Source organism: Amblyraja radiata, chromosome 1 (assembly GCF_010909765.2).
Source record: "Amblyraja radiata isolate CabotCenter1 chromosome 1, sAmbRad1.1.pri, whole genome shotgun sequence".
Lineage (NCBI taxonomy): Eukaryota > Metazoa > Chordata > Chondrichthyes > Rajiformes > Rajidae > Amblyraja > Amblyraja radiata.
This window is the reverse complement of record NC_045956.1, coordinates 78,912,623-78,939,213: the sequence shown is the minus strand read 5'-3', so window position 1 is coordinate 78,939,213 and position 26,591 is coordinate 78,912,623. Positions and strand designations below refer to the sequence as shown.

The following is a 26,591-nucleotide window of genomic DNA, read 5'->3' as shown; positions in this document are numbered from 1 at the left end:
TCATCAAATCATGGTGACACGGGAAAATCAATTGTTGGGCATGTTAGAACATTTTTGTTTTTGATTTCAGATTATGGAAGAATAATCAAAGCAAAGTATGTTTGTCGTGAGGATTTTCCACTTTCCAAAGCTTTTGCAAAGCAACTTTGCCACTGAAACTCATCTGTGCTTTCTTTGCTTTTGCACGAAAATTGCGTTAGCTGCATTTTTTAATGTTTGCACTTAAATAAATTAAAATAGAAAATTAAATAATTTTCTTTTTTTCCCAACAGGCTATCATTCCAAGGAATGGTAGGTACATTAGGAAGAAAAATAACAGGAAGGTACATGTGAAAATGAATGGAATATACAAAGAAAATATGATGTTTTCTAAAATTTCACATGTAATGACAAATAAATGTAATTATTAGAAACAGAGGCCAATCATCTGATCCTAGGCCATTGCTGTAGGAGTTCCAACGGGTATTGTTCCAGACACAACTCCTCAGCAGTGCATTTTACCATGTAGCACGATCTAAATAACATTCTGCACAAGTGGATAAGTGGTATGTGACATTCATGTTGTTCATCTGGCCAAAGAAAAATTCAACAAGAAGGAATCTATATTTGAGATAGGGTGGGATTACCAAGTCCATCTCATCAATGTTCTGGAGGTCAGTTGGGCATTCACAACATAGTTCATTGTTTATAAAAGTGGATAGGGAAAGTCAGTTGGAATGTGAGAACACAAACTCAAATGGATCACATCAGACGAGATCCCGTGATAAGTTCCGTACCTTCCGACATCTTAACGCCTTTACATCGATCTGCAAGACACAATTGAGGATTGCATACATTTCCAACAACTCTCCAGAAGCTTGACACTTTCCGAGATAAAGCAGCCCAATTAATTGCAATGTCATCCACCATTCCAATCTCTATCAGTGCACCGTGAAACAACATAAACCAACTACTTTCTCTGTTACTCCTACAGCACAAACCTATGATCTCCACCAACGAGCAGGACAAAGGCAGCAGATGCATGCAAATCCACTACCCACGTGTTGTCTTCCAAGTAACACCTCATGCTAGTTTAAAAATATATAAACATTCCTTTACTGTCCCTGTATTGAAATCATGAATTTCCCACAAAAGACACTGTGGGATTATCTTTATTGGAGAAATTGCAATTATTCATGATGGCAGCTTGACAACAGTGTTTTGATGGAAAATTGGGAATGAGCAATAATTGTTCGCCTTGTCAGCAACACCACCTATTGTAAAGTAATAATAGCTATGTGGCTTTTAATGTTAGAATTTTGGGGGCATTTTTGCTGAACATCTTTGGTTAATTACATAACAAATGCACATACCAAAGAATACATGATGACGAGTTGAAAATATAATTTCCTTCAACTGGAACTAATATCGGTTTGCTTCTGCATGCGGAAGGGGTTGAGGGAAGGAGTGGGTTGTGGTGATCACATGATTTATTCTCACTAGAATATTATAGAAGTTCATTGCGTGAGTTTCAGAGCATTTTATTTTATGCAAGTGAACATGCCAGATTACAGAATGAGCAACTCGTAAGCATAGAGATTTATTTCAAAACTTCAATATAAAAAAAGGATGTTTAGTTTAGTTTAGTTTAGTTTAGAGATACAGCGCGGTAACAGGCCCTTCGGCCCACCGAGTCTGCACCGACCAGCAATCCCCGCACCTTAACACTATCCTACACACACTAGGGACAATTTACGTTTTATATTGCCAATTAACCTACAAACTTGAACGTCTTTGGATTGTGGGAGGAAACAGAAAATCTCCGGCAAAACTCATGCGGTCATGGGAGAACGTACAAACTCCGTACAGTCAGCACCCGTAGTCGGGATCAAACCCATTCGGAGGTGCCACGGCTGCCGCTGTGGACCGGAACCTCGCGGGCCGGAGCCCGGACCTCACGGGTCGCAGGTGCAGCCTCCCGTTCAGAGTCCGGGCCTCACGGGCCGACGCTGGAGCCTCAAGGGTCGGAGGTGGAGCCTCGCGGGTCAACGAAGCTTGTGACCATTGGCGGCTGTGTCTGCAGAGCCCGCGGCTGGGGCCTGGGTCAGGGCACCATGGAAGCGTCCGGGGACGACCCGGCAGCATTAGTGGAGAGATTGGTGCAGCGGTCGATGATGGCGTCGACGGATGGATGAGGACGGACATGTGGAAGTGAGGACGCCCTTGCTGAGGGAAGGAACAAAGGAGGACCTGGCGTGGGAGGACCGGGGTGAGGACAGGGGGCGGGGGGGGGTGGGATTTGTAACTCTGTAAGTGCCCTTTATGCGCGACTCATTTGCATATACATTGGCAAGGTATGCAAGCAAAGCATTTCACTGTGACTTGCCACACATGAAAGAAAGGATTCTATTCTATTCTAAACCCTGGTCTCTGGTGCTGTAAGCTCTGTAAGGCAGCAACTCTACTGCTGTACCACCGTGCCGCCCCTTATTAACTTACACTTAATGGCCCCCAGAATATGACTTTTTGACAGGTTCAGTACATTGTTTATAAAATAATATTATACGATATATTAATCTGTGATAGATAAATAATTGGCAGCTCAACAGCAGCAAAGTTTCTAATCAAGGTTCAGGTTTAAATGTATTATTGTCATGTGTAGCAAGGTACAGCGATATGCTTGGTTTTGAATGCTATCCAATCTTCCAGGGAGCAGGGGGAGGGATTGATTGGACAAGGGAAATATTTATGATAGGGTGAGGCCAGAGTTGTTCTGAGGCAAGCTGTAAACAAATTATGGTCAACGTTAGAAAGAAGAGTTGGGTATTCAGAACATGTTGAAGAAACATTGTTTATAAAACTTGATAGGTAAGGTCAGTTGGAATGTGAGAACACAAACATGCGTGTGTAAGCCTTATAACATGCAGGGCTGATCCTCCAGTGCTTCTACTCAGCGGCTGTGGAAAGCATCTTGTCCGGAAATATCACGATTTGGTTTTGGAACTGCTCTGCCCAGGACAAGAAGGCTCTGCAGAGAGTACTGCGTTCGGCCGAACGTACTATGGGAACTACACTCGCCCCCCTGCAGGAACTATACATCAGAAGGTGTAACTCCAGAGCCAACAAGATAATGGGAGACCCCTTCCACCCCTGCAACGGACTGTTCCAGCTGCTACGGTCAGGCAAACGCCTCCGTTGCCATGCTGTGAGAACGGAGAGGTTGAGAAGGAGTTTCTTCCCGGACGCCATTAGGACTGTAAACTGTAACTGCACCATTTTACCGTTGTATGGTGTCTTTTTAAAATTGCTGTTTTTTTCCTTTTTCTTCCCTCCCACAAATATGTCATATGTGAATATGTGATTCTGTTTCATTCTGTTTGTAGTTTGTTTGTTTGTTTTTTGCACAATCCGCGAGCATTGCCACTTTTCATTTCACTGCACATCTCATATGTGTATGTGGTGAATAAACTTGACATGACTTGACTTGACATATGTGACGTATCAGGTAGCACCAATGCAAAGAGAAAAACAGAAGCAATAGCACAGATGAATAACCTGGCCTGTTGAGATATAGACAAAGAAAGCAGGTCAACTGAAGTTGTAGACTTCATTATTGAGTATGGAAGAATGCAATGTTCCCAGATGGAAAATGAGGTGTTCATCAAATTTACATTGCGCTAAGTTACAGCAGTGCAGAAGCCCTCACCGATAAGTTATGGTGGGAATGAGATGAAGTAGTAAATTACATAGATACAAAGATACATAGACAATAGCAGTAGGAGTAGGTTATTCGGCCCTTCGAGCCAGCACCGCCATTCAATGTGATCATGGCTGATCATCCAGAATCAGCACCGAGCTTCGCAGTACCCCACTAGTCACTGCCTGCCATTCTGAATGGGACCCGTTAATCCCTACTCTTTGTTTCCTGTCTGCCAACTAATTTTCTATCCATGTCAATAACCTACCTCCAATAACATGTGCTCAATTTTTGCCCACCAATCCCCTTGTGGGACCTTATCAAAGGCTTTCCAAAAGTCCAGGTACACTACATCCACTGGCTCTCCCTTCTCCATTTTACTTGTTACATCCTCAAAAAATTGGCACGTAATACGAGATTCAGAGCCATCCCTGTGATCTGAATGCAACTGCACATTTTCTCCTCTTAGCGCTACGGGACTAGAACAAACTGATGTATCCATCTTCCTCTCATGTCCATCCGACAAGTCATGGGTCCCTATGTTGGTGGGCAAAACATCCTTGAGTTACTCCATGATTAATGATGGCAATCATTAACAGAATGATTGTCATCATGGTTGCTCATACTGTGGGTACAACAAATCTACAGATTGAGTCTGAAGTACTTATTGGCTGCACAGAAATGGGTGAGACTATGTTGCATTATGAACCTTGTTCACACGTAGGTAGGAGAATGCATGTTAGGAAGTACTCCCTCAATTGATTTTGCTTGGTATTTTGTTTGTTTAAAGCTGGGGAAATGTGAATAGTGGCCATCTGGAAAGTTGAGAAATGGCAACACCTTTGCAAACAAAGTAAAAAATGATGGAAATTCCAAGCAGGAACTGTGAAAGGAAAACAGAATAAATATTTCCAGTTAATGACATTCCATCAAAACTAGGGAAATCTAGAACTAAAACGAGTTTTATGTAGCAGAGAGGAGGGGTGATGGAGGGACCAAAAAGAAGGCATATGATAGTGTGGAGGTCCAGAGAGATTGAATGTCATTGGTGATGGTGCCAGTTGAACAAAACTGTGAAAGGATGCTGAGGGTGTTATAAAGAGGGGAAGAGCAAAATCTGAAATACCTGAAAAGAGAATAAATGTGAAATACTGCAAATGTGAGATAGCAGACAGGAAAGGCTGATGAACTGAACTGGTGTTGGGTCCTGAGGGCCATTGGAGCAGCATAGGACGTCAATGACAGGGAGGTCAGAGTGGGAGTGAGGTGGAGAACCCAAGTGACAGGCAACTGGAAACTCATGGTCACACTTGCAGACTGAACAGAAGTGTAAAGCAGCCACCCAATCTACATTTAATTTCTTCAATGTAAAACAAGAGTTGCAAACCCATTATAATGCATACTCCAATTTGTATTGTCTATGAAATCAGTACCTAACACATATTTAAGCAATCAGCTGAAGCACAACAATGAGAAGGTGAATGTGCACCTGTGATTCAAGGAATGATGATTTCCAGGTCTCCATCCATAATCATGGGGAGAAATCAGGATTTGAAGCTAAGTCGCCCAGTGTCCAAATCAGTTTGATGCTCTTGGCTAGTTATAGAAAAAGACTAGAGACAGGTTTGTCATCTGCCCACATTTTGCTGAAGAATGATAAATTGATTAGGAGAAAAAACAAATCAATTAAAAAATTAGAATTTAAATAAATAACCATCAATACAGAATTCAATTTTCATCTCGGCCCCACTTTACACATTGAATGTAAAGTAGTGTAGACAAGGTTAATACGGCACAACATATAGACATTCATGAGTAAGCTGTGGTCACAATTCCTAAGAGGTCTAATAATTGATCATTTTCTTCTCCAGGTGCTGGATTCCAATGTCTACCAGGCGTTACTCCACCTGTGAGGCAGCACCATTCAGCTGAACACAGATTAATTCCCAGATCCTCATTGCCAGACAGGTACGATTGAAAAATGTGCAGCTGGCATGTTTCCGACTAGCACATAATGTTGTCAATTTAGGGTAGAAATGAGAATGCTTGATTTACTGGTACAAAGCAGGTGCCAACCTATGAAGTAATTTGCATCCAATCTACAAGATATTATTCTGATTACTAAAGTCAAGGAACCCTCATCTTACACGCCCCTGACAGATGAAATATACATGCCTCTGTAAGGTTCAGGAAAAAATGTGAACAAAACTGATCCTGTTCAGCCATGAACAGGAGCGATAAAACAATGAGCTGGTAAGGGTGGAGGAAAGGAAACAGGACACCTGGGACTTGTGTGAACTGGGCAGCTCTTAAGCCAATCTGTTATTTTCCAAAAATAAAGTTCATTCAGAATAACAGTTCTGAAATTATGAACTAATTGTGAAATTAGCAGTGTAAGGGATGCGCAATAAACTATTAGTGAATTCAATTTCACATCAGGTACAGAAAGAGTGGAAAAGAAAGTCTACAATACAATACCATACAATATTTATTACATGTCATTTGAACTTCAGTGAGGCTCAAACGAAACTCCGTTTCCACAGCCATACAAACAAAGACAATTCGTACAAGACATACACACAATTCAATTTACAGAAATATCCATCACAGTGAATCTCCTCCTCAATGTGATGGAAGGCAAAGTCTTTTCTCTTCCCTGTACCATTTTTCACCCGATGTTGAAGCCCCAGGCGGGCGATGGTAAGTCCCACGGCCATTTTAGGCCGCGCCAGGCGATGTACGGCCCCGCTCCAGGTCTAAAAGTCACGAAGTTGGGGCCCGCCGGCGGGCGCTGGTGTGTCCGGATAAGGAAAGAGAATAAAATACAAAGGAAAGTAAGAAATGAAAGTTAACCATAATATTTAACTTTACAAATAATCTTCCAAACCATTTAACACCTGAATAAATGAGAGTGCACACTTGCTGATGTTTAGTGCCAGAAAAGCTGACAGCACATTGTTACAAGAGCACAGACTGAAACAGACAAGGTTGAACACTCGGTGTTGAGTTAAAGTTCCTCCGCACCTAGCAATTATCAAAGGTGAGCCAGAAAATGAGATATTGATATTGTAAATCCAATGATGGTGGGGCATAGCTTGAGCAGTATTGAGATTTGAGTTAAGGCACGCAGCTGCCTTTCTTTTGAATTTACTGTGGAATTTGTGTTTAACTAAAGGCAAGGGCCTCAAGCCTCTTCATTACTTTGATTGTGGCTCATGATGTTGTTGCTCCAGTTAATCTTTGTTTGTCATTACAATGCTATATGCTACACACATCAGTATAGACATGATTGCCTGTTTCTGTGATGTATGACTCCATGACTCTATACTTAAACATGGAGCCATATGTATACAATGTGTCATTAAGGTAAGATTGATAACTGATAAAATGATGCAAGTGGTCTCTCACTTTTCCATAGTCTTAATATAATATTTTTCCTTTTGCTAGCTCTTCAGGTCAAACATCATGGACATCAGGTACTTATCTGCCTTCCCAATGCTTCATGTTTGCTGTCTTTGAAATTTATCCAGGGCATGTGACATATATTTATAGTGGATCCCATTCTATCTTTTTATTTACTGGAAATATCACATTAATATGAGACATAAATCTACCGAAAAAGTCTGACACTTTCATTTAAACTATATTAACACACTTAGATTTTATAGGTGATGCAACCTTTATGCTGAGAGAATGGAACGGCTGGGCTTGTGTACTCTGGAATTTAGAAGGATGAGAGGGTATCTTATTGAAACATATAAGATTATTAAGGGTTTGGACACGCTAGAGGCAGGAAACGTTCCCGATGTTGGGGGAGTTCAGAACCAGGGGCCACAGTTTAGGAATAAGCGGTAAGCCATTTAGAACAGAGATGAGGAAACACTTTTTCACACAGAGAATTGTGAGTCTGTGTAATTCTCTGCCTCAGAGGGTGGTGGAGGCCGTTTCTCTGGATACTTTCAAGATAGAGCTAGATAGGGCTCTTAAAGATAGCGGAGTCAGGGGATATGGGGTGAGGGCAGGATCAGGGTACCGATTGTGGATGATCAGCCACAATCATATTGAATGGCGGTGCTGGCTCGAAGGGCTGAATGGCCAACTCCTGCACCTATCGTCTATTTTTCTATTGTTCTATTTATCTTCTTTAATTGTAGATAGATTTCAAGATGCTTCCATGACATCAAAAGAACAGGTTTGTTTTGATATGCAGAGAAACAAACATTCCCTCAGGTCTGATCCGAAGGTATGTAAAATATTTAAATCTATTTATAAATCAAAACGAACAAATGCCATTTTTATATGCAGACATGCCTTCTCTTGTATAATGCAATGATTGATGCAATCTATGTGTGAAGAGCTGATGGTTCAGTCTGAGTTTAGTAATTAAACTTGAATGTATATGAAATGAATTTATGGAAGTACAGTGTGGAAACATGCCTGTAGATTTCCCGCATGTAGACTTGGTAAAAGAGCTATTTTCTAATAACTGTTTGATCTACAATACAGAACAATGTTTATTTCCTATAATACCAGTGTGATGCCTTCTTCAATGATTAGATAATAAGTGTACCTATAAGTGAACCGATAGATACCCTCTTGAGTTTAAAAGAATGTAAGGTGAACTTTATTGAAACATAGAACAGTACAGCACAGGAATGGGCCCTTTGGCCCACAATGTTTGTGCTGAACATGATGCCAAGTTAAGCTGATCTTCTCTTCCTGTACATGATCGATATCCCTCTTTTCCCTGAACTTCCATGTGCCAATCCAAAATCCTTTAAAACGCCACCATCGTATCTACCTCCACCACCTGCCTGGCAATACATTCCAAGCCCCCACCACTCTCTGCGTAAAACACTTGCCCAGCATGTCTCCGTTAAACTTTCCCCCTCTCACCTTATAGCTATGCCCTCCAGTGTTGGAAATTTCAACCCTGGGAGAAAGGCTCTGACTGTCTACCTTATATCTATACCTCTCAAAATTATATACACTCGTATCATGTCTCCCCTCAATCTCAGATGTTCCAGAGAAAAAAATCCAAGTCTATTCAACCTGTCCCTGTAGCTTAAACCCTCTAATCCAAGTGGAATTCTGGTAAACCTCCTCTGCATCCTCTCTACAGCCTCCACATCATTCCTGTGATGGGGCAATCAGAACTGCACACAATACTCCAAATGCTGCCTAACCAAAGTACTATAGAGCTGTGTCATGACTTTGTGACTCATATTCACCACCCCTAGCAAAGAAAACAAAGATACCATTAGCTTTCTTTACCACCATACCTACTTGTGCTGCCACCTTCAGTGAGTTATGAACTTGAACTCCAAGATCCCTCTGCACATCAATGCTGTAAGGATCCTGCCATTAACTGTATATTCCCTCCTTACATTTAACCTCCAAAAGTGCATCGCCTCAAACTTGCTCGGGTTAAATTCCATCTGCCACATCTCCACCCACTTTTACAGCTGGTCTATATCCAGCTGTATCTTCTGACAGCATTCCTCACTGTCTGCAACTCCTCCAGGTTTGGTGTCATCCGCAAACTTACTCACCAACCTATCTACATTTACATTGAGATTAGTTATGTATGTACTGTATCATAAGAGTCCCAGCACAGATCACTGTGGAACTCCCCTGGTCACAGAACTCCAGCCAGAATATCCACCTTCATTCACAAACCTCTGTATTTTATGAATAATCCAGTTCTGAATCAATATGACTAAGTCATCATGAAGCCCATTAATTTTCTGGATCAGCCTACTGTGATGGACCTTACCAAAACCCTTCCTAAAATCCATGCATCCAACATCCACCGCCCTACCTTCATCAATCACCTTCATCACCTCCTCACAAACCAATATCAAGTTATTGAGACACGACCTGCCGCGTAAAAAGCATGCTGGCTATCCCTAATTCACTTCCAAATGGGAGTAAATCCAATCTCGAAGAAATCTCCCCAACAGTTTCCCTATCACTGATGTGGGCTCACCTCCTATAGTTCCCTGTATTCTCTCCAAGGAAAACTAGATGCAACATTTTTTACACGTATGAAGTCATGTTTCTTCTCACTTGGCTATCAAAAACCCAGTGATTATAGAAACAACATAAGCAATTCTGTCATGAGGATTTTTTTTTTTGCTACAGTTTAGTGAATCTTTAGAGTTCGCACTCAAAAGGGTAAAGCTCAGTCAATCTACATGTAGGCGTACAGGTGCATGGTTCCTTGAAGATCAAGTCGCAGGTAGATAAAGTGGTCAAAGAGACTTTTGTCATTTTGGTCTTCATCAGTCAGAGTATTGAGTATAAATGTTGGGAGATCATGTTGCAAGATCAAGACGTTGATCAAGACGTTGATGAGATCACATTTAGAATACTGTGTTCAGTTCTGGGCACCATGTTAGAGGAAAGATATTGTCAAGCTTTAAAGGATTCAGAAAAGATTTACGAGGATGTTGTCAGGACCAGAGGGTGTGAGCTATCGGGAGAGGTTGAGTAGGCTGGGTCTCTATTCCATGGAGAGCAGGAGGGTGAGAGGAGATCTTATAAAGGTATACAAAATCATGAGAGGAATAGATCGGGTAGATGCACAGAATCTTTTGCCAAGAGTAAGGGAATTGAGGACCAGATGACATAGGTTCAATGTGAAGGGGAAAAGATTTAATAGGAATCCGAGGGGTAATTTTTCAAACAAAGAGTGATGGGTGTATGGAAAAAGCTGCCAGAGAAGGTAGTTGAGGCTGGGACTATCCCATTGTTTAAGAAACAGTTAGACAGTTAGAAAGAGTTAAACAGTTGGAGGGATATGGACCACGCGCAGCCAGGTGGGATCAGGGTAGCTGGGTAATTGTTGGCCGTGTGGGCAAGTTGTGCTGAAGGGCCTGTTTCCACACTGTATCACACTATGACTCGATGTTCAAGGCAGGGATTGATTTTCTTTTAGATATTAAGGGGAATTAAGAGATATGCGGTTGGTGTTGGAAAGATACTCAGAGTTAACAGATCTGCCATGACATTGTTGAAAGGTGGGTCAGGCACAAGGGCCTGAAATGCCTATCCTGCTCCTGCACCTTATTTTCTTCGGGAAGGGTAATAACTTGTGCAGAACAACAAGATTTGATTCCTAGTCTGTGCTAACATCAGCTAGAGCAGAAATGGAAATGTGGGAACTCAGTTCAATGAGTGAAGCAGCAACTAGGTTCACCAGTGCTCCCATTCCGATGTGCCACAGTGTATGGTTTGTGTGGAGATGGAATGAGGTGCACAAGGTCAAACGCTGGCCTGGCCATTAGTATCCGATCTCTCAAGTAAAGAATGACAAATTGAGTCAAACTTTGAAGGTGGGGATACTTAAGCCATCAAATGTAGCACAACTCCAAGCTTTCAGAAGAGGAGGGGGGAAAAAAGTAAACTCCAAATTCGGAAAAATGGCACGTGAAGCAGAACATTGCAGTAGTCAGCAAGAGATTGACATTTTGGGAAAGTGGGAATTTATTCAAGAATCTACTTCCAGTTTTCCTCAAAAGTGTTCAAACATGTTTTTTTATTGTTATTTTTTAATTTATTGAACATCTTTTTGTTGTTTGTTATCTTCCGAGTACAATGTTTACATACCTGTTATGCTGCAAGGAATAATTTAATTGTTCCGTTTCAGGAAATATGACAATAAAACACTATTGACTCTTGACTTGCCGTGGTATACCTGGTGTCAACTGGAGTTTATATGTTGCTTAATGCATTAGCAAGCTCAGTGCCAGTGTCAATTTACAAATCAACTAATTAAGCTCAATATTATCAGACAGCTTATTCCCCCTGTAATCTTTGTAGGCAGGATGGTGTTCAGTATTGATCATTGTGCATAGCAAGCTGTTGACTTGTGAAATGTTGCATCAGATTGCTTAAATTATTTCCTATTACTTATATTCGAAAAACATTTCAGGATTTAGAAGGAAACATATGGTATGTTGGTACCCATAATCGCCATGAAGCAGAGAAAGCTTTGAGAATATACAACAAGGTAACCAGTTCTGTTATATTTATAAAACAGTAAGTCATTTAGCTGTATGTATTCAAATTCAGTACCATGCAATGAAGGCTATAAAGCTTCTTTCCAAATTTTCAGGTTTACCAAATTCTCATGTGTTATGATATGTTAATAATTTCTCTAGTGTGAAGTTTCACTGTGAAAATTTCTGTATATTGTATTACATAAAAAGTTATTTACAGCAGTTAGAAGTATATATTATATTGATGAATTCTCAGACTGGATTTACTAACAGTTTATATTCTCCTGATTCAGAATGGTGCCTTCCTGGTAAGGGATAGTTCCAAAGGAAACCCTGATAAACCGTATGTGCTGCTGGTGTACAACAACTATAAAGTTTACAGCATTCAGATTCGCTACTTAGAGAGCAGCAGACAGTATTCTTTGGGGAGTGGCCTCAGAGGATATGATGTAAGTTTTCTGCCAATTTTTGTTTCTTTCTTCAGGTAGTATAAAAAACAAATAACATCTTCCCTGCTGTTGGAAAGGCCAAACAAATTAACTTTTTGAAGTTATGAAGGGCACTTCGAGAGGTTAATTTTAAAATACACATTTCCCACATGAAACATGACAGAGACATTGGATTTTGTGTGTTATTGGCTTCATACTCAAAAGGCAATAAGATACTGTTACTCTTCTGTACATTAAATGGATATTTAGTGGCAACCTTGTTTGCCAGACAATCTAGCATATTTAGGAAAATCTTGTTCAATGAAGTGAAAATGTAAACAATGCTTGAAACTGTTTCCTTTCTCAGTAGAACCCAGGATCACCGTAATACATGAAACCATTTCAGATTTAACAATGGGAAAATATCTTTGCCTTCCTTCCCCTTTTTTTTTATCCACAATCTGTTCTTCCCTTTCTTCCCTTTCTTTCCTAATCTCTCTCTTTCCATTTCCCACCCATCCTTACAAACTTCCTTTCTTACTTTTTTCTCATTCTATTATTGTCGCTTTTCTCCTTCTTCATTTACCTACCCATTTTTTCTTCACGTGCTCAATCTCCATCTTGACATTTCAGTCTGTCTCCACTCGCCTTTCCATTTCCTTTCTGATTTACATTCCACTTTTTCAATTTATTTCCAAATAGGCATCACTTTCCTAATCTCCTGTTCCCCACAGCCTCCCTCTCTCCTAATCCCCATGGCCCCACCACTTGCTCCTACTCCCCACACGCCCCGCTCTTGTTTCAATCTCCATCTCCACTTTCTTCTTGGTTTCCCTTTTGTTAGCATTTTCTATTTCTCATTCCTCACTCCATCCTATCAAGCGTAGGACCTGGGCCACATGCAACACTGGCAACCATCTGCAGAAATAAACAAAGCAAGATGAAATTGTAATTTTACTTCGGAGTCACGTGAGTGACTACGTGAAGAGCCCGCTCAGCACGCATGCGCGGCATTGCGTTTAGCAGTGCAACAGTGGCCGCAGCGGGAGTCAGGCGCTCCCGCTGCAGTTTAAAAGACGGACCGTCAGGTAAGTTACTCTGAGGTCGGCTTTTCTTTTGCAAGGAGAGCCTTCTGATTTGTTTTTCAGACATGAAGAAAAGGCTCTCGAAGAAATCTGTCCCCCGCTCGACTCCGACGGAGGAGCGTTCCATCTGTGGGGGGCAGGAGGCGGTAGGACCGCTTACCTGGCGCTCCGCCATCCCCGACACCGGGCCGAGCCCAGTCCCGCTAGCGCCTGAGCAGCGGACTGGTTGTATAGCCACCAGGAAGAGCATCCGGCAGGTGGTTTCAGATTCGTTGGACGGGGACGTCTCACCACCCATTCGGGGGAGAGACAGCCGCCTGAGCCGCTTGGAGCGGCTACTGGAGCAGGTGCTCCAGCGAGACTCGCTGCGTGAGGGGCAGTCTCGCAGGGGGAGTTCAGGCACTCCCTCCACAGTGCCTTGTGCACTGGCCATCGCTTCCTCCTCACCCGAGGGCAGCTTTGGCGACCAGGACTGGGCTGGTCAGGAAGAGGGGACGCTGGCTGAAGAAGTCGGGAGTATGCAAGGGGTGCAGGACCAGGAAGAGCTGCTGGGTGTGGTGGACCGCTACGTGGCAGCCCCACGTGCAGGAAGGCCATTAGAGCCTAAACTAGCGGCCAGCATTAACCACCTCTCCAACAGGCCCCTACAGGAGCAGGTGGTTAATGAGGACTTAGAATTGTACACAGCTCCAGAAAATTGTGAGTCTCTCAAAGTGCCGGCTGTCAACAGCCAAATCTGGGGGCACGTCGGGACCAATATTCGGAACCAGGAGCTGAAACTACAGCGGTTCCTCAGGCTCCTGACGTTAGCCATCACATCATTTGCTCGTTCTGTGGACTATACGGAGATGACCACAAACCAACTCTTGCACTGTTGTGCAACACGCAGTTCGAGATAAATAACCTCCGTAAAGAAATTTTAAGACCTGCCCTAAATCCAAAATTCGCGGGGTTATGCAAAACCCCAGCCACTGAGCCAGACACACTGCTCTTTGGCAAAGACCTCACGAAAAAAGTAAAGGATATGGAAGAGGCCTCTAAAAAACTTTCGGTCTCATGAGGGCAGGCTCCGGGACGAGCAAACCCAAAACAACAATACCCAAGCGGCAGCACCCCATCGCGTCCACCAGTCGACGTCTACCCTATGGGACTGGTGAAAGCTCGGGGTCCGCATATCACCACCTGAAGTCTTTTTTAGACCAAGGCCCAGAGCGGACCCCATGGAAAATGCGCCACCCCCAAACATCACCGCCACGTCAGACAACGCGCAAGACTCGCTGGTCTGGGAAGAGACAGAAGAAACACCCATAACCATGGAGGTAGGTGGGTCTGGTTCCTACCAGCATATAGAAAGTAGGGGCGCAATACTAACAGGGGGGAGATTACACCTGTTTAAGGAAGCATGGGAGTCTATCACGAGTGACAAGTATATACTCAATAGCATTAGTGGATACAAAATACAATTTATACTAGAAAAATTGCCACCAGTTCAACATTCACCCCAGAGGGTATTTTCCCTCTAAGTTAAAGAGAAACGAGAGGGACAAGCTGAACTGGTGAGACTAATCACTAAGGGTATCATGGGGAAAAACAAAACATGAACCCTTGGAATTTGTGTCAAATATATTCACTAAAACTAAAAAAGATGGTGGGTGTCGCATCATCATTGACTTAACTTCACTAAATATGTTTGTTAAGTATGTACATTTCAAAATGGAAACGTTTGTTACTGCCAAACAACTGATTTCCAAAGGATACTTCATGGCAAGCATTGACCTCAAAGATGCTTACTATTCAGTACCCATTCACAAGGATCATCGCAGATACCTGAAATTTACCTGGATGGGGCAGCTATGGCAGTTTAAAGCGTTACCCAATGGGTTAACATCAGCCCCAAGATTATTCACCAAGATACTAAAACCAGCCCTGGCAATATTAAGAAGACAAAAACATATGGTCATGGCATATCTTGATGATATCTTAATAGTAGGCAAGACCATGGAATTGGCATATCAGCTGTGTCAGCTACCAAACAGTTGTTCGAAACCTTGGGATTTGTCTTACATCCAGATAGATCTAAGTTGAAGCCATCCACAACCATGGACTACTTGGGCTTCACAATTAACTCAGCCCACATGTCTGTAACTTTGCCAAAAGACAAAACAACTGAATTGGCACAATCATGCGACAATTTAATGGTCAACGAGCGACCAACTATTCGACAAGTAGCAAGAGTAATTGGGGAAATGGTAGCAGCATTTCCGGCTACACAATTTGGACCTTTGCACTATCAAAACTTACAAAGAGTAAAGGTACAGGCCATAAAACGACATGCAGGTCATTATGATCGTATCATGAAATTACCCACTGAAGCAATATCAGAACTACAGTGGTGGGCAGAAAACGTTTGGCATAATTTCAGCCCTATCATCATCATTAACCCTACTTTAGTTATCCAAACAGATGCCAGTGCTCAAGGCTGAGGAGCGACTAACTCCATATCCAGCACAGGTGGTAGATGGACTAATCTAGAGTCATCATTACTACTTACACTGGGCATTAACTATCTAGAGATGTTGGGTGCCTTTTATGGTTTAAAAGCATATGCATCCAATATGCATCACTTGCATGTACGGTTACAAATAGACAATATTATGGTGGTGGCCTACATTAACCATATGGGCGGCATAAAATCGATATCATGCAACAAATTGGTCAACACAATTTGGCAATGGTGTGTTGAAAGACATATTTGGCTATCAGCAACTTACCTACCAGGTAAGCTAAATACAGTGGCAGACACCAGGTCACGCAAATTTAATGACAACACCGAATGGATGGTAAACCCCAAAGTGTTTGCAAAGATTATTAAGCAATATGGCACGCCAGATATCGACTTATTTGCATCAAGGCTAAATCACCAGGTACCTATGTATGTCGCTTGGGAACCTATGTATGTCGCTTGGGAACCAGACCCTGAGGCAGCAGCGGTAGATGCGTTCGCGCTGGATTGGGGAAATTTCTTCTTCTATGCATTTCCTCCCTTCTGCCTCATGAGCCGTGTACTACGCAAAATACAAATGGACTCTGCTTCAGGTATTTTGATAGTACCCGACTGGCCTACACAGCCATGGTTCCCATTACTCCACGACATCCCTCCGAACAAGAAAACAGTACTTGTCCAGCATCAAAAAGTGGGAGAAGTACTGCTTGGATACAGGGACTACCTACTCAACCGCTACAGTACTGGAATTCCTGGCGAACCTTCACCACGATGAAGGACTCAGCTACAGTGCCATCAACACAGCTAGAAGTGCCCTGTCTGTCTATTTAAAACAAGCTCCAGGACAACAGGCCATGGGGTCCCACCCGCTGGTGGTCAAACTAATGAAGGGTATTTACAACTCTAACCCCCCTAGACCAAGGTACACCCATATATGGGATGTCAGTGTGGTCCTGACATACCTCAGGGGATGGCCACCAGCCAGATCCCTCAACCTGGAACAATCTACGCTCAAAACACTCATGTTGATGGCACTTGTATCTGCACAGAGGGTCCAGTCACTACACCTATTGCGACTGGACAACATGATCACAGCTCCAGACCAGATCTCTTTCATTATCTAGGGACTGATCAAACAGAGCAGACCAGGAACACCTAATCCAGTCGTGGAATTCCGGGCTTACCCGCCAGAACCACGGTTATGTGCCATGACCCACCTACTGTCCTACATAGACACAACCAAAAATATTCGAGGGAGTAAAAAACCCTTATGGGTCAGTCATAAAAAACCTTATGGTCGGGTGACGAGCCAAACCATTTCGAGATGGTTCAAGCAGGTGCTAAAAGCTGCTGGGATAAACACTCACATGTACAAATCTCACTCCACCAGGGCAGCATCCACGTCGACGGCCAAAAGAATGGACGTGCCTATAGACCACATCCTGGCTACAGCAGGATGGTCGGGGGAAAGAACGTTCAGAACTTTTTATAATAAGCCGTTGGCAAAACCTGCTTTATTTGCAGAAATTTTTTTACAGACTGCAAATATTTAATTTAAGCCCATGGAAGCAATTTAATTTCTTTGTTGTTATTGTTAAAAAAATACCGTTGTGTTTTTCTACAAACAGATTCATTGGTTGATTACGATAACACACTTCCTCCCTCAAGGACTTCGGCAGTGAGTGAAGTAATAACTGTTACGCGATTTGAAATCACAGAGCTTTAAAATCTTCACGTAGTCACTCACGTGACTCCGAAGTAAAATAGTAAGATTAAACGAGAACTTACCAGTTTGAAGTTTGATCTGTATTTTATGAGGAGTTACGATGAGGGATTACGTGCCCTCCGCTCCCACCCTCAATAATATGGGTCAAACTGATAACTGATGTCTCCTTTTCTTTACTATGTTTATTTCAATAACTGTGTCTATCTGTGATTCCACACCGCTGCTTTGAAGTATGCCGCGCATGCGTGCTGAGCGGGCTCTTCATGTAATCCCTCATCGTAACTCCTCATAAAATACAGATCAAATTTCAAACTGGTAAGTTCTCGTTTAATCTTACTATTATGCTCCTAAAGCTTACCCCCCTTAGTCTAGTTCAGCAAAACACTGAGTCAAGCACTGGACCACTAAACTTTATTATTTCCAACAATAACAAGCTCCCTGTACAATATTAAACACCACAGGTCCGGTCCTTGTCTCAGCTTGTTCAAGCCCTTCAGCCTCGTGCAAGCAGATACCTCCAAAAGGTTACACAGTCCCAAGCACCCCTCCAGAAGATAAACGACAATCCTAGTGGGGATCACTTTTTATAGGTCATCGGACCGTGTGGGGGCAGAACTACATTGGGATGGCAACCCCTACAAACCAATCACAAATATCGATTACATGGTATGGTTATTGACAGTTCCCTAACCCAATTACAAAGTACCCCACTACAATGTTTCGACAGAAGCTTCTGGAAGGAAGTCAGTTCATCAAGTAATGCAACATTTTCCCAGGTAGTATAAACAATTCAAACAAGGCTTCTCACTTCAGCCAATCATCAAACAGCAGTACAAATACCTTGCATCATTATTAACAGTATTTTAATGCAGCTGGCCAATCCTGATCATGCATTTGCAATGCCTTTGAGCTCCTCTGCAAAATCCTCATACATTTTAACAATGGGGAGGACATCTGGATCTTTCCTTATCCTGCATATCAATCTAGGTCCTAGACTTTCTGTCGCCAGCTCACAGCTTCCAACTTTTCACAGACAGAAGCCAAGCAGGTCTTGCAAATGCAAAAACCCTCCATTTTATAATAACTCTAATTTGGCCTATATTAAGAAAATCAATAAGCTTTGCTGAGGAAATGGAATATATCCCCAATTCCTTCCAGAAATAGAATTTGTTTTAAATCAGAAAATAAAGGGGTCTCACCTTCTCACCTCCCATTTTACCCACTTCCTTGTTACTTTCTTATCACTGACACACACTCTGAGAACATTGTAAAAGAGTAGCTGCAGGCATCCTCAGACTGATGGAAATGAATAATGACCATTTTCAGCAATATGAAAACAATTCTTTCTTTACCAGAGTGAAACATAATAATGTCCAGGTGCAGGTGGTGTCTTGTTATTCTAGAAATCCAGTCAGATATTTTCGGGTGTGAGTCATTCTAGGGCCCTGGTGTAGCTTTGACTGAAGATTTTATCATTTCTCTTGGAACTCGCCTTTTGCTACATTGTAGGAGTACTTGCACCAACTGGCTCTCAGAGTATCTATTGATGGTTCCTCCCTGCATAACTTGGTAATAGACAATAGACAATAGACAATAGGTGCAGGAGTAGGCCATTCGGCCCTTCGAGCCTGCACCGCCATTCAATGTGGTCATGGCTGATCATCTCCAATCAGTACCCCGTTCCTGCCTTCTCCCCATATCCCCTGACTCCGCTATTTTTAAGAGCCCTATCTAGCTCTCTCTTGAAAGCATCCAGAGAACCTGCTTCCACCGTGCTCTGAGGCAGAGAATTTCATAGACTAACCACTCTCTGTGGGAAAAAGTGTTTCCTCGTCTCCGTTCTAAATTGCTTACTTCTTATTCTTAAACTGTGGCCTCTGGTTCTGCACTCCCCCAACATCGGGAACCTGTTTCCTGCCTCTACCATGTCCAAACCCTTAACAATCTTATGTGTTTCAATGAGATCCCTCTCTTCCTTCTAAACTCCAGAGTGTACAAGCCCAGCTGCTCCATTCTCTCAGCATATGACAGTCCCGCCATCCCGAGAATAAACCTTGTAAACCTATGCTGCAAACCCTCAATAGCAAGAATGTCCTTCCTCAAATTAGGGGACCAAAACTGTACACAATACTCCAGGTGTGGTCTCACTAGGGCTCTGTACAACTGCAGAAGGACCTCTTTGCTCCTATATTCGATTCCTCGTGTTATAAAGGCCAACATGCCATTCGCTTTCTTCACTGCCTGCTGAACCTGCATGCTTACTTAATGCTTACATAATGTAGGCATGAGATACATGACAAGTAAGCCAATGACAAATTCATCCTTAGGTCCCCATCCCAACTTTTCACATCTCCCCCCACACATGCACTTGATCTCCCAATCTAACCCTATGGTCTCCTGATGTGCAACACTTTCCCCTCCCACCCTATAATCATGCACGATTATTGATATCTCAGGTAATCCCCATCCCATCACCCAAAACTCTGCCAATGTTCCCTTAATGCTGAAACATGGCTTCTGCTTTCCCTTCATCCTCGCCACCCAACCTTCCACTAGTGGAGTTGGACTCTGATGCATCTGACTGCCAACCACAGCTGGAATATAATGGTCTTACAGCCCCCAGTCATCTAAAATGTGGCTTTGGAGCAGAGCATTAGAGAGCAAATTTTTACTCAGCAAAATTTGCTTGGCAATTGAGGGCACGATGTCAGTGATAGAACAATTCAAATTGCTCATGCCTGGACGAGAAGTGGGCAGATATCTCATTCAAGAATGAGAGGAGATTACAGATTAGGGAGAGTTCAGAATTTGAACACTATAGTAAACTGTTTTAAATGCAAGTCATCATGGGTCCGCATACACAAATGCAATGGAGGAAGTGCACTGAGTTAGGACATTGCAACAGTTTCATAGGTGGAATGCCAGAAATTGAACTATTGCAATGAACCCTAACCCAAACCTTGAGCAAACGCAGTGAACTTCAGCAAATGTAAAGAAACAAGGATATATACTTGGTTTAAAGCAGTTGAACTAAACTAGGGCAGGCAACACAGCAACCTCAATGCAAGCTAATATTCATAATAATTCAGCAACAGCTTCCTCGTACAAAATTACATAATTTATAGTATATCTGTAACACTTCACTTTGTTTATTTTGTATTATTTTTAGTTAATGTAGGGGTGTTTCTGCATGTCTTTGTCAAAATCGAGTTTTTTAATACATTTTTTAAATCAATAGATGCATCAGCTTTCTGTGTAACTCTGAATGAGCATGTTAACTTTAAAATGTACCACCTAATCATCACATTCACACCATTGAGCAAGCATCCCACAAACAAGATTACTACGCAACATTGCCATATATATAATTTATGAACATTCTGCAATGGATGCCATTTATTGCTAATCTGGAGATTTATTGGCCTTGTTCTTTTCACCTGTACAGGCAGCATTTTTTAAATCAAAAACCATATAGGTGGCCCACATATCTTAAATATGATCAAATACTACAGTTTTATATTTTAATAGAAGCACCTTTGTATCGCATTGTATTGCTGATGCACACGTTCATAACAACGGGCCCGGTTTAATGCAAAAATATTGAAACCTTTTGTTTAAAAAAAATCCCCTCTCCAGCAGTGAACCATGTTACAATTTCTCTGCTTTCCTGAGGAGGAAATCTAGCCCAAAAGGAGCTTTTGTTACAATTATAACAATGAACCTTTCAGTTGTGTTTTTGAAAAGATTCTAATTTTTTCCTCAGTATATTAACAGTAAGAAAAAAATATAATTGTTGTTGTCAACCCATTTAATTGCATGGGCGCTTATTTTCACGCTTCATTGTATGGAGCCTGAATTCACTTTGGATCTCCTTTTCTTTGAATTTGCATTAAACCACCATCCTAACAGGCATCAAATGAGTGTGTCAGATCAGCAGATGAAATTCACTCCAATGGCTCTGAAGTCAGTTTGAAGAGCCAATGTCCAGCTGCCAGACGTCCGCAACAAAACAGTGAAATTCAGCTAAGAGTGTTGCTAAGGCAACAGGCTTTGTGCGACAATACGCACAGTGTCTGCGAGCACTCAGATTAATAAAAAGCTCCTGAAATCGAGATGCCAATGCAGCTGCTCCGTGTGTCAGCAATGATGTTTTCAGTTTGTTTGATATCTAAATAGAAAACAGCACAGACAGGGGGACGTGAATATGCAAGGTCACTGCAGCCAACTATTTACAACGCATGATTATTTCTTGGGAAAAAAAAGTTATAACTAAACAAAATCTTTTAAATCATTGGAAATATTAGCTGATATCAGGTGTGTCAATAAAGCAAACAATATTGCTCATTTGTAATTGACCTTAATGGGATAACTCGTCTGTTGTCAGCAAGCCCGGTGTCCTGGATACAAATTATAGCCCATATAAGGCCCATTTGAGTTGGATTTTTTAACATACCACAAGTTACCTGTGGAGCAGTTAGTACACTGATAAGTATAATAATCCTGTCATGGGTCAATGCAAACAGACAGCATTTTAGAAGAAGGATCCCGACCCCAAACATTACCTATCTATGTTTTACGATGCAACAAGTAGAATGGATAAGGGAGAGCCAGTGGATGTGGTGTATATGGACTTTCAAAAGCCTTTGACAAGGTCCCACACAAGAGACTAGTGGGCAAAATTAGAGCACATGGTATTGGGGGTAGGGTATTGACATGGATAGAGAACTGGTTGGCTGACAGGAAGCAAAGAGTAGGATTTAATGGATCCTTTTCAGAATGGCAGGCAGTGACTAGTGGTGTGCCGCAAGGCTCGGTGCTGTGACCCCAGTTATTTACAATATATATTAACGATTTAGACGAGGGAGTTAAATGTGACATCTCCAAGTTTGCAGATGACACAAAGCTGGCTAGCAGTGTGAGCTGCAAGGAGGATGTTATGAGGCTGCAGGGTGACTTGGATATGTTGGGTGACTGGGCTGAAGCATGGCAGATGCAGTATAATGTGGTATTCCACTTTGGTGGCAAGAACAGGAAGGCAGATTATTATCTGAATGGTGTCAGATTAGGAGAAGGGAAGGTGCAACGTGACCTGGGTCTGCTTGTACATCAGTCATTGAAAGTAAGCATGCAGGTACAGCAGGCAGTGAAGAAAGCCAGACATGTTGGCTTTCATTGCGAGAGAATTTGAGTTTAGGAGCAAGGAGGTCCTACTGCAGTTGTACAGAGCCCTGGTGAGACTGCACCTGGAATGTACTGTGCAATTTTGCTCCTAATTTGAGGAAGGATGTAGGCCATTAGCCATTACAAAGGGCATTATTGCTTTTGAGGGAGTGCTGCGTAGGTTCACCAAGTTAATTCCCAGGATGGCGGGACTGATGTATGATGAAAGAATGGGTCGACTGGGCTTATATTTTCTGGAATTTATAAGGATGAGAGGATATCTTATAGAAACATATAAAATTCTTAGAGGATTGGACAGGTTAGATGCAGGAAAAATGTTCCCGATGTTGGGGGAGTCCAGAACCAGGGGTCACAGTTTAAGAATTAGGGGTAGGCCATTTATGACTGAGATGAGTAAAAACTTTTTTTCACCCAGAGAGTTGTGAATCTGTGGAATTCTCTGCCACAGAAGGCAGTGGAGGCCAATTCACTGGATGTTTTCAAGAGAGAGTTAGATTTAGCTCTTAGGGCGAAGGGAATCAAGAGATATGGGGGAAAAGCTGGAAGTGTACTGATTTTGGATGATCAGCCATGATCTAATTGAATGGCAGTGCTGGCTCGAAGGGCCGAATGGCCTACTCCTGCACCTATTTTCTATGTTTCTAATGTTCTCTAGAGATGTTGCCTGACCCGCTGAAATACTGCAGCACTTTGTGTCTTATTTTTGTAAACCGGCATCTGCAGTTCCTTGTTTCTGCATTTTAGAATGCAGGCCTAGAATTTCACACCTGGTCAGCAATATTAAATGGAAGGACTAGGCGCTTCAAACCGATGTACCCTGTCTAAGTAAGTAAGTAAGTAAGTAAGTTTATTGGCCAAGTATTCACATACAAGGAATTTGCCTTGGTACTCTGCCCACAAGTAACAATATGACATACAATGACAGTTATGAATGACTCAGAAAACATAATAAAACATTAATGATAAAACACCATTGATCAAGCATGTGAACCAACAAAATACCAGATCAAAGGGAGGCTACAGATATTTGGCTGTTGAGTAGAGCAACTACTCATGGATAAAAAAATGTTTTATATCTGGCTGTGGCAGCTTTGACAATCTGGAGTCGCCTTCCAGAGGGAAGTGATTCAAAGAGTTTGTGGCCAGGGTGAGAGGGGTCAAAGATAATCTTGCCCACTCGCTTCCTGGCCCTTGCAGTTTAGTTCATCAATGGAGGGAAGGTTGCAGCCAATAATCTTCTCTGCTGATCAGACGATTCGCTGCAGCCTCCAGGTGTCGTGCTTGGTGGGTGAGCCAAACCAGACCATGATGGAGAAGGTGAGAGCAGACTCTACGATGGCCATGTAGATTTGGACCATCATTTCCTGTGGCAGATTGTGCTTCCTCAGCTGCCGCAGGAAGTAATAATAATAATAATAATAAATTTTATTTATGGGCGCCTTTCAAGAGTCTCAAGGACACCTTACAAAAATTTAGCACGTAGAGGAAAAACATGTAAGCGGAATGAAATAAATAGTAGAGACATGACTAGTACACAAATTAAAGACAGAATTCAATTCAAAACACAATACGAGGCAATTCAAGCACAGATGAAAAGGGAGGGAGACTTGGGGCTAAGGATAGGTAGAGGTGAAGAGATGGGTCTTGAGGCGGAATTGGAAGATGGTGAGGGACACGGAATTGCGGATCAGTTGGGGGAGGGAGTTCCAGAGCCTGGGAGCTGCCCTGGAGAAGGCTCTGTCCCCAAAACTGTGGAGTGCATCCTCTGTTGTGCCTTTTTGACTGTGGAGTCGATGGTAGCCCCCCCCCCCCCCCCCCACTCACTTAAGGTCCTTGGAGATGATGGTTCCCAGGAACTTAAAAGGCACCACAGATGTGATTGTGGTGTTGTTGATGGTGAGTGGGGTGAGGGGAGGGGGAGCTCTCCTAAAGTCTACAATCAATTCCACTGTCTTAAGAACATTGAACTCTAGGTTGCTACTACAGCACCAGGAAGCCAGCTGTGTCAGTTCATGTCTGTAGGCAGATTTCTCCCCATCCTGGATCAGTCCAATCAGGGTTGTGTCATCCGCAAACTTGAGAAGCTTGACAGAGGTGTCTGTGGAGGTGCAGCCGTTGGTGTAAAGAGAATAGAGGAGAGGAGAGAGTACGCAGCCTTGCGGTGCTCCTATGCTGAGCGTTTGCGGGTCCGTGATGTACTTTCCCAGCCTCACATGCTGCTTCCTGTCTGTCAGAAAGTTGTTGATCCACTCTCAATTTGATACCATTAACTTTGATGGAATGAAATTTGTTAAGAGAGTTCAGCGAACTGATGCCACTACATAATGCATTTAGCAATACCAATCCGTCGTGATTTTCAACCCAATATTTGTTTTAATGCCTCGTGAAAGTATAGACCTCGATATGTTTAAGAACAGTAGATGATGCTGTTTGGGAAATACAACTAAAAAAGTGTTAATCATACAATGTAAGCATTGTAGCAACAACGTCGGGTCCACCATGTGAGCTAACTATTTTAGGTAGTTGACCCATCACATCGATTCTGAAAACATTTAAAATTAAATGGATTACACGTCAGATTTCATCATAAAATACCCACAAGTGTTCATGCATTACGAACATTTAAAAAAAAATCCTTTTGGAAAACTGCAACAGATATGTATCAAATAACTTGATCATTAGGATGAGTTTGGATTCTAGCGACTACTTTGAAAACCAGTACATACTCAAAAGTGCACAGCGACTATTACTCTTCAACATCGAGCATTTTTGCGGGTGTTTTTGCCAACTTGAGGCAAACATGCGAGGAGAATTTGCAATCGGAAGCAAATTCAAGTTCTAGGCCATTTTGATTTCATTTGAAATATTAGCTAAAAGTGTTTTGAGGAATTGATTGGAAGAGAGCCGGAATGACACCATTACCAAACAAAACATTCAGAAGGGCCCCGACCCAAAACGTCACCCATTCATTCTCTCCGGGTATCCTGACTTCCCCGCTGAGTTTTTTCTTTCAAATTATTAGTTTGGTTGCCACTTTCCACTTATAGATTCCTCACACGTTAAGAAAACATTAGGTAGCAAAATTATCACGAACTTCTTGTGTATAATTCCTCTCTGTTTCACTTTTACCATGACATTTTGAAACTAAAGGTTATTTTCAAACCCCACAGGTGTTTGATTCGGTGCCACATATAATAGACGTTCACAAAAATATTCCGCTGCGATTAATCGATGGCAGGGATCAATCCGGAAGGCAAATGGAACATTGTGTGCTCACCGTTCCACTGATGCTGCATTGACGAATCAATACTGTCCCATGATTTTGTATTTTATCCTCGAAATATCTGTTGTACAGCTGTACTAAAATATTTTAATGTAAATATAAACTGGTTTTCATTGTAATTGTTAACGTCAAAATGAATAACGTTTAGATATGAGACAATTCATTGTCTTATAAGAAAGCCGAAATGATGCAGGAAATATTTGAAAGAGGAAATTAGCTGTTATTTTATATAAAAGTAATAAACGTTCCTTTATGTCTATTACAATCTTATTTTACTTGCCATAAGTCACCTTATTATTTTTGCCACTCCACAAAACAAAGATTAGAGTCAAATTATTCCATATGGCACCGTCATCATTCCCCATATTAACGTCGTGTATAAATATAAAAATAATGAACAGTTTAGAATACGAAGGAATGCATTATTTAAAACATTAGGATGAAGCTCCGCTCAGTATGTGGGGCGTATGGAAATTATTGCACAATCCGTTTAGGCTGAATATTTTCATAATTATATTCCAAATATAGAGCTTCGAAATGATCATGCTTGATCTCATCGGGGTGCGCTTACTTGCGACATTCTGCGCTGACCCGCCCAAGTTCAAATGATACAACGGAAAGGGTGACTGTGCATCGGGGCTTGCTGCTTGGGAACCCGTTGGACAAACATTGCAGCAATTCCACGTACAGACCATAATAGATGCAC

General features: G+C 42.1%; 2 protein-coding genes across 2 annotated transcripts in view; both read left to right on the top strand.

The window, feature by feature from the left end:
* LOC116979671 overlaps positions 1-5,608 on the top strand; it is a 121,728-nt gene extending 116,120 nt beyond the window's left edge. The window contains exon 11 of the mRNA XM_033031389.1: positions 5,548-5,608. Coding sequence (XP_032887280.1) covers positions 5,548-5,608 — 61 coding nt within the window. The remainder of the gene's footprint in view (positions 1-5,547) is intronic.
* clnk (cytokine dependent hematopoietic cell linker) lies at positions 35-26,002 on the top strand. The gene is made up of 8 exons (XM_033025550.1): positions 35-95; positions 273-291; positions 5,548-5,644; positions 7,124-7,152; positions 7,831-7,919; positions 11,613-11,690; positions 11,973-12,128; positions 25,773-26,002. Exons 5-8 carry the CDS (start codon positions 7,851-7,853, stop codon positions 25,899-25,901), a joined length of 432 nt encoding a protein of 143 aa, XP_032881441.1. The 5' UTR covers positions 35-95; positions 273-291; positions 5,548-5,644; positions 7,124-7,152; positions 7,831-7,850; the 3' UTR covers positions 25,902-26,002.
* The last annotated feature ends 589 nt before the right edge of the window (positions 26,003-26,591 follow it).